This window comes from Fulmarus glacialis, unplaced genomic scaffold (genome assembly GCF_000690835.1).
Source record: "Fulmarus glacialis isolate BGI_N327 unplaced genomic scaffold, ASM69083v1 scaffold46537, whole genome shotgun sequence".
NCBI classification, from domain to species: Eukaryota; Metazoa; Chordata; class Aves; order Procellariiformes; family Procellariidae; genus Fulmarus; species Fulmarus glacialis.
Window position 1 is genome coordinate 1 of NW_009225947.1, and position 9,551 is coordinate 9,551.

At 37.1% G+C, this 9,551-nt stretch overlaps 1 protein-coding gene across 1 annotated transcript in view; it reads right to left on the bottom strand.

Annotated features, from left to right (window-relative positions):
* Positions 1-7,781: 7,781 nt before the first annotated feature.
* Positions 7,782-9,551, bottom strand: part of LOC104080300 (breakpoint cluster region protein) — a gene marked incomplete at its 5' end in the record, with an annotated part of 2,916 nt that continues 1,146 nt past the window's right edge. The window contains 2 exons of the mRNA XM_009582646.1: positions 7,782-7,871; positions 8,612-8,774. Of these exons, the coding sequence (XP_009580941.1) occupies positions 7,782-7,871; positions 8,612-8,774 (253 nt within the window). The remainder of the gene's footprint in view (positions 7,872-8,611; positions 8,775-9,551) is intronic.

The following is a 9,551-nucleotide window of genomic DNA, read 5'->3' on the forward strand; positions in this document are numbered from 1 at the left end:
AATATTATTTTATTTAAATAAAGCACCAAGAGAACTTTATTTAAATAACAGATTCAGTTTCCATATTGATTCCTACAAAACCCCCTAATTTCATGCAATGTTTGAAGAACTAGAGGCCAGAGCTCATTTCTTAGCAAATATGTAAATACAGCTAAAGTGCTCTGCACACAAATGTAAAGGTTACAAGGTTTGAGACTGGTTGCATTATGAAGCAGTACCCCTACAAAAGGATTAATACAGATCTGAAAACGGACCGGTTTGCCCAGCTGCTTCTCTACCTTAAATGTAAACTATTTCCACACCCTGTACTAACCTCTAAATTTTAAGTTTTATAGCTTTTTCCTTGTAAAACATGAAATAGCTTTTATTTTGAAACACCAATGTTAAATTGCATACCTCTAGCAAACTCAATTGAATGCAATTCACACATTCAGTTTAATATACGCCCAGTTTTTAGTTAAAGATGACCAAAAGAACCTGACAAAACATAGATACAGGAGATTTTATTTAACACTGTGTACAAAGAAAGGCTACAAATGCCTTAGACTTTTTTTTCCCAAATACAGTTTTATGGATCCCTTTTTCATACCACTTTTCTCAGAAAATGAAAAGAAAAAAAAAATCCAGAATGACAATTTTCCCCCCTTTTTTCCTTTTCCTTTTTCCCCTCTCTTTGGGCCTAAACTGAGATATGTTCAGCAGTACAGTTTCAACACCTTTCAGTATTAAACTATTAGGACTAGGTTTTCTTTTCCAAAATCAGAGCACTATGAAATACTGAAGCACTAGCAACAGCAGGATAAAATGTCAAAAACTGACTCCTTAACATAATAGAGTTAAAACAATGCCAACAATATTAACTCTGATGAAACCCAAAATTATCCAAACAATAACAAGTTGTTTGTCTTCTACACCTGATAATTTAGCACTAATTATATAATTTAATTGTATTTATATTTAAATAAATAGTCTTAACTCCTTTCCTTGAAATTCTTCATGGATTATAAACACTTGTTACACTGGAGATAAGAACAAATTACACAACTTACATAGGCAAGAAAAGGCTTAGTTTTATTTTTTTTGCTGGACAGACACAGAAAGGACAACGTTTCACAGTGTCCTGCTGTGAGATCATATTTAAATTCACTGTTTCATTGTGGTGCTTCTCAGTCATCCAACACAACAATTCCTTACCCTCTGTTTGCTGCCTTGGTAATCATTTTTAGTACTAATATCCCTCTTGAAACATCTTGAAACATCTGTCCCTGCGTAGCTAAGTTTTATCCAGGATTCCGCAAGTTTTGCACGTAATTGTGAAGCCCAAGCCAAGATTTCTCTCAGGCTATGAGAAGCAGTAAAGAAGGGATTAGAAGAGGCCGTTGTAAAGAAATGTCCTTTTGCTATGGCAGGTTTTACATTACTACCTACTATATATGAAATACAGTTTTTAGATATAGAGCAGTTTTCAGCTGACTGTATAATCCCTAGGGTTAGTGTAGTCCCAATTTCTCCCAAAATGGAACTAAAATGGAGGAAATTTGAGCTATTCTATGTTCATTGGCATTTGATCATTCAATTAGGAACAGTAAGAAGGAACTGGATGAGTCTTCCTGTAACTGCCTTCTGGGTTTCACTCAAACTGGCCCAGGGGAAATGTGAGCATCTAAGGACCAAGGCCATATGCTCACTGATGGGCTCTAACCCTTGTGATCCTCATTTTGGGTCATCTGCAGAAAGCTGCTGTATTCTCCTTCCAGACAGGAAGCTGTTTTGTACACAAGCCTGCCCCTTCGTACAGGGATATAAAATGGCCTTGTCATATAAATCATTCTGCAGGTTAAGAGAAATCGTTCATCTGTAGAATGTCTTGGGTTCTCAGAACATCTTACCACTGGGGAAAAAGACTGCAGCAATTACACAAACAAAAGCTCTGGGAGCGGGGAGAGGGGAAGTTTTCTCCATTCTGATGAACCACTTTTGACAAGAGGATTTGAACATGACTGCAATTAAGACAAAGCAGTAGAGCAAACGCTTCTGGCTAGGCTTGGGGACTCTGGAATCATTACTTCCCAAATATGCTTGAACAGGTATAAATAATAGAATCTTACTTAACTCACAAAACAGGCCTACGCGAGCCCAGAGCTTTAGCAGTACCTGGTCCATTCTGCACCAGAAGACTGGAAATACTTTAGTTATCTCCAGGGATAGCTTTGCTACAAACTAAACCTCCTGGTGTGGTAGTTTCTACAGTACAGAATGATGTGAAGTGGTTTCTGTTGGAAAAGGAGGGGTCTTCCTTACTGAAAGGTGAAACATGACAGTAGGAAATACATGACATGGAAAATATTCACATGGTTCACCTGCATGTTTTTACAATGGTCTCCCGCAATTCCACTATGAGATGGTAACACAAAGAGAATCAACAGTGGAGGCAAACTAGGTCATTTAATAATTTTCTAATTCTTGGCAATAGCATTTATGTATTTGCTTGACCTGGAAGCCTAAATCTAGTCATATGTTCATGGAGGGAGGAGAATCAAGATAGCATGTACACTCAGGTTTGCTTTGGTCCTACTGTTTCAACCATTTCATCATTATAGCACATTGTGGCATTTTACCCTTGCAGCCCAGAAACAAACTTTTAGCATAAACGATAGTCTAACTTCCTGGTTCTATTAGCTTTTTCCTTCTTTCCAGTGGTGTTTCACCTGTGGTAGTACATGGACTCTATTGCTCCTCCCTATCTATTGCCACAGTGGGGAAAAAAAAGGTAGAGAGCAAGTGATAAGCTTTGCTTTCTTAGCACTGAACTGTGAATTTTCAGTAGCAAGAAAGAGGGGTTGCAGCATATCAGAACTGAGAGGCTACGGTAGCTAAATTCCTGGCATTCCTAATGTTTATTTACTGGCAAGACAGTCTTTGCTCACGTTATCTAGGGCATAAGCCTTCTGTAATGTGAAATAAGGATTTCTTTATAGTTCCAGACCATGTGATCCGAGTGATTCCTATTCATGCTTCTTTTCTCCATTTGTGTTACTTTTCTTCCCTAAAACCTGTTAAGGAATAATCATTAACTGTAAGTGCTTCCTTTAGAGCTTCTCTTGGTTTTAAGGGCAATCCATGTATTTAATTCTATTCAATGAGAAATTTCATAGAATGTATATGAACATTCACTTCATTCTAGTTCAGAACGGAGACTTGCTAATACTAATCTAAGGCTCCAGTATCTCAGTTGCACACACGCTATGTTAAAAGAAGTAAATGGCATCAGACTTACTCTTCCAGTAACAGTTCTATGACAATGTTAGCAAAGTTTACAAAGAAAGATATACCTGGACTACAAATTTAAGAGGGAATAAACAAGTGACTTACTAACTACACCAAGAATTTGATTGATTTGATTCTATCTACTTAGGAATTGCCCTTTCAGATTTTTCTTCTTCAAGGAACAGAAGCAAATTCCTTAAATCTAGCATGAATGTATTGGTCTTCTGTTATTACAAGTCCCCGTCTTCTTGAATTATAATAAAAAGAGAAAGGGTAGGGGTTTTTCTTAAAACATTTCCCATTTCTTACTAAAATTTCCATAATAAGAATGCCACATCTGATGATGTTATCCCAGTAGACGACCAAGCACTGAAACAAAAGGATTAACTAGTGAGGAATCAGAGAGGGTTGGGTTTTTGCCATCAGATTTTAAAGCCATGTTGGTCAATTTACATTTTATACATACTTGAAAGAATGGTACATTAAGATAAATGAACACATTGTGATGACTTCCAGTGTTACAAGGGTGACAAACAAGTCTGGAGATCCATGTATGTTTTAAAGAACAGTACATTTGTTTAAATAAACTCATAGAAAACTAACATAAACAACCATAAGACAGATTTTTAAACAGGTAAAATGAATAAACTGTAAAAATACCGCATCTCCCATAAACATACTCTGTGGTTCCACCACCTTGTGGCCAACAAAAAAGACGCAGTTTTGCTTCATACGGTGTATGCTGATTGCCTTGTATTAGGAACTGAAGGTCAGAATCGAGGCAGGCAGTGGGCATCAGCAAATATAGTCAATACACTGCTGTATTTTGCCCTTAGCTGATACACTGAAAAATAGCAGCATTAAAATACAGCCTGAAATAGCTTAGCTACTACCTCAACTTGTTAAAATTGTGCAAGAATAAAGAACACCAGCAGCATTTTAATGGATGTGTTTCAATTTGGTTCCAGACACTCCCCTGCCATACAAAGCACACACAAACACAAAGCTGAAACTGATCTTGTAACTGTTACTCCTTGTCCATCTTTGAAAACTTTTCCTATAGTTTGCTTTACTTAACTTTTTTTAATTTTACTTAAAAATCTATTCAGTGTTAAAAAAAAATCCATGAGAATTTTAAAATAGTTTCTAAATGCTAGGAAACTGATGCTTATTCCTCTCCTTAAACTGGAGATACACAGACTATCTTAATCACCTGAATTTCTTTAGTTGAAAGTCTTAACATTTCAGATTCCTGTTACTGAGAGCTACATTTTTAGAAAGGTCTCTCCAATAGACTAGAGATTGAAAGAGCATAAACTCCCAGTGCACATGTAAAGGGTAGTTTTTTGCTAGTTTGCTCTTACGTTGTTTATATTGTACCTTTTTGATATAAAAAATGGAAGAGTTAGGTTTTCTGACACAACTCACAAGAGAATATATAAGAGTAGATATCAGAAGGCCTTCTCTAAAGCGAAGTTTTGCAATTCCCCCGATGTTTAAGTATGATAAGGCTTATTAAAAAAAAAACCAAAGTAAAAAAAAACAAAAAAACCCAAGCAACATCCCTGGGAAAAGAACATAAAAGCCTTTTGGAAATATTTAATTTCTGAAAACATAAGACTATTTGAAAAAACTTAATTGCAAAATTAAAGGAAATTCAAGAAATCAATTCTCATGTTTCAAATCAGTCCATGATTTCATCATCAGCAATAAGATGCGCTATCTTTTCCAGCCCAAAATTACCAGCTTTGGGGAAAACATATTCATACTTAACAGAAATAATTAACGGGTTAAGTTAAATTAACTTTTTTCCCTGATCCACATGCCTGCATGTTAGATAATGTTACATTAGAACTGAGCATTGTAATGACAGACTAAAAGCAACAACCTGTAACAGTAACCAAAACAAAAGCAATTTTCGCATGGTTACATACTATAGATCAGTAATTTAATATTAAAATTAACTTCCTATATAAATAAAAATAAAAAAGTTGGGCAAAAGTAAATTGGCACAGTCTTTATGGTATTGCTTTCCAGTTTCAACACTGCAAAGAGCAGCCACAGATTCCAAACACCAAAAGGAAAAGGCTATCACCCAACCACCTGGTGTAGTTTGGGTTTTTTTTTCCCTTTTAAATGAAGTCATCAGCAGTGCTACTGCCTCAGATATATCAAACAACAGCTTGGAACGGGTAGGTGTGCAGCTTGCAGTAAAAGGATTGCTATAGAACCGCTATGTAAATATAAGAACAAATACATAAAAACAAACCCATAGAGTGTGGTTTACTGGTCTGCATGACTTTTCTTGAGTCTATGTTTTTCAGGATTGTGACTAAATTTTACCTTCAAAAAGGCAAAAAAAAAAAAAAAATCTTAAGCCTTCAAGTTTTCTTGCCTTCATTCCCTCCCTCCCTTCCCCAAAAAAGCACCTCCTACTATAAACACTTTTTCTGTTTTATGGGTTCAGAAGTATGGAATGTAGTGGAAATATATACAAGAGAAGGAATTTCTTGTTGTACATTACATTACAAAGAGGTTTGCTCCCAAACGTAAGGAGGGAGGGATACTAAGCAACATTAAATTCCTATAAGAATCCTTACAAAGCATGCAAAATATTGATATACTCACAAAATTGAAATTTGTTTGTTCCTTTTTGAATTTGCAACTTCAGAGTACAATAATTTCTAATACTATGCAGCAGTCAGAATTACAGTGACTACAAAATAATTTCCCTTCAGTTTTTTTCTTCCCATTTGTTTGAACAACTCCTTTGTTTTGTTTTTTTTTTTTAATTGAGAGGTTGCAGATCACACATCAGAAAATGTGAAATTCAGCATAACAGGGGTTGCCACCTTTATCGTATTTCCCCTCAAATGATATTGACAGCCTAACTACCAATCTTTCAAAATCTGTCCCTCCCTCCCCTTCTCATGCTGATTCCTTCCCTTGTCTTCAAGCTGTACTTTTCTTCTCACCAGGATGATGATGGACAGATGCCATTAAATGGATGCTGCATAACAGGGTAGGAAATAAAAAGGGCTGGAGTAGTTTATGAAAATGGAATCACTCCCACCCTTCCCAAGGTGTTTGGCACAACTGCTTCATACCCAGAATACTTTGCTCTGGATACCAGCAATTAGATTATGCTTTCAATTCCCTAGACAAATACTGCTGCCCTTTATGCCTATGTAACCCCTGTGGCTTTAACTGATTTAGGCAGGGAAACACAAACTTGGTATTTGGCTAGACCTTTTGTACTGCTGTGTGTAGTTCCATAGAAATTTTTTCACTGCTCTTATCTAAAACAGGGTTGGAATCTCTGGAGAATACGCAATGCATGCTACTTGCTAGATTGTCCATAAAGTACATTCTGATACATTTTATCAAAGTATTTGTGTCTATCAGAAAAAGACTCATGTAGAAGCAATGTACAAAGCCTCCAAAAATTCAAGTATCAAAAAAAAAGATGTTCTGGTAAAAGTTTGGAGTAAGCAGCCAGCCAAACTGATAACCATTGATTTTTTTTTTTTTTTGGTCCACAAATGCTTCAATTATTTTTGCAGTGATAATATCTTTTCTTTGCAGTATTGGGAACTAACAGTCTTCCCAATTAATTTTCATTAAGTTTGCTGGGGTCTAAGGAATTTAGCAATCCTGTCTGGATATTGCCCCTGCTTTTATATGCAAACAACCAACAGAATCACAAACAGAATCACTGACTCTAATCCTCCCTGCCTCTCTTTATTCTGCTATATTTATTTATAGTGTAACATCATTGGGTCTGGCTCCCTTAACCCAAAAAACCCCGTCAGAAGTGCAACATAGGCAAGAGCAGGGCATCTCCTTCCCTAGAGTTGCAAGGGAACGGGTGGATGAGACAAAAAACCCAAGCCCCAAACAAACCAACAGTTCTAGTTGTATGCAAAACTGTTTCATTTCTTTAGAACCCTGTTCAAATCAAGACTTGAATTTCTGAGGAGGGAATCTTAGATCCCAGACCCTTCCCTTCTCCTCTCCTCTTGCAAAGCAATGCTATTTTTGTGGCTTAGAACAGTACTTTAAAAACAGCAGTTATTAAAGACACAGTTGTGATATATCCTTTAACTCCCCCTCACCCAAAAAGGGGTATCCTATCAAGTGGTCCAGTAGAAATCTTGAAGTTTCTTTATGATAAATTAAATCCATAAAATGAGGAATACCTTCTGTCACATTCCCAGCAAGAATAAGAGCCACACTCTGTGGTGCATTTGTTCAAGTGCTATTGCTCCTTCTAGTGGAGATTCTGCACAGCTCCATCTCCAGTTCAGTTCTGGTCCTACCAATCAAAAGTAGAGATTTTTCTCCTTTCTCTTCAGCTTGTCTCTGGTTAACAAACAGCAGAAGCACTGAGGGCCATAATTCCCCAGGATAGGAACAGGCCAGTAATGTCTGAAGAAACACCAGTCATCTTTTTCTCAGGTGTGGCAGATTTATGCCAACAGCAGTTTTTTGTGTCCTGTTGGTATCTCAGGCTCCTACACCTCTGTGGAAAAGAGAATGCTTTGCCTCTTGCTGTCTGGGGTAGGGATAGTCTCTAGCTGCAGGAAGTACAGAAGAACTTGAACCTGGAAAGAGAAAGAAAGAGGTAATAATAAAGCTCTGTTAACATTCTCATCCTGGCTATTTGAGAGTTGGCAGACATGCCTACAGCTCTCTCCACAAGAACATCTTGCAGTTATGTATTTGTGTTAATACAGTATGTAATAGCAGGAATATTAAAACTTGCAGTGCTTCAGAGACACTCTTTTCGGCTTCCAGGATATAACAATGGTGTTAGTGTTCCACTGCACTGCAAAAATCTGATCTATAGTTTGCCATTACTCAATCAAGAAAGTACAAAACAGCCTGACCAGCTAATACAGCTTCTGTCTTCCAATTCTCTGCATCGCCTTCAAAAGGCAGCAGTGGCCAAAGAAATCTGAATTTAGCAAAGAATTTTGTTGTGCATCAGTGAAGATAGTTTAAGTGTTGAGGAGCATCACAGAAAAACACTGATGGTCCTTTTATCCCAGGCTAGCAATATGGCGCTGTAAGACAGCTCTCAAAAAACCTTACTATGCACAAACATGAAACATACAGAGTTGCGTGCAAACTGACATTTTTTCATTAAAAGCATTCTGAACTGCCTGAAGAAAGAGAGTTGTACAAACAGTCTAAAACGTCTGTGGAAGGGTGAAAGTTGTTTATGTTTCTCAAAAAAACTGTCATGAAAACACAGGAGGATGGCTGAACCAGGTCTTGCTAGAGGACTGCCATTTCCCAGATACTGTCTTCACAAGATTCAATAGAACATTCAGGATTTTACCTGGGACATGACTTCTAGTGACCAACTATCAGTCATTGTGATAGGCTGGGTTGGGTTAGCAGGGATTTTACTGTCCTTCTCTGAAGGTCTGAGCAGTGTTGGTCCAAAGACAGTTGCAAGATTATGCAGGGACATCTTGTTAACACTTTCCCTCTCAGCAACCCTGGGAGAAGAAACAATGAACAAGACAGATCTTTATAAATATCCGAGTTTGGAAGTGTCCTTAAGTAAGAAACCATATTTATTCCTTTTGTAACAAGTTTTAGATACATTCAATCAACCACTCTCTCCATATGTGCCTAAATGAACTTTATATATAAGAATACCTTGATCTGACACAACCACAGTCTCCAGGCACTCTACAGAACGGCTTAAACTTGGGAAGGGGATTGCTGCTTACTGTCTGGACACACAGAAGTGGGACAGGAATAAAGGAATGTTTTTCATTCCAGTTTCATAAATGAGAAACCGAGGCACAAAGGTTAAAAAATTTATCCAAGGGCAGAAAAGTCTGCAGCACAAACCCAAGTAAAACCCAGATTTCCTAGATTTTAATCCAGAACCTCAGTCACAAGATTATGTTTCATCTCTCTAGTGACAGTCTCTGGTATGTACAAAATATGGATGTAAATTAACACATTGTGCATGTATTAAGCAAGCTTATTGCATTAATATTAAACACACGGAAATACTTCTGCACAGTTAAAACCATATTACAAAGAGAGAGACAAGATCAGAAGACTAGTCTAAGCAACGAACTGACAATTCCAGTTAGCAGAAGTGCTGGAACTTTTAAAAATATATCATATTAGATTGCAGACACCGTTTGAGACAGGGCTTATAAGTCCTTAAACACGGCCAAAGCTTCATGATTTGTACTATTTTCCTGATCTTTGTATCCAGATGCAGGTGCAGTTTTGTAGCAATATTGCAGCAGGAA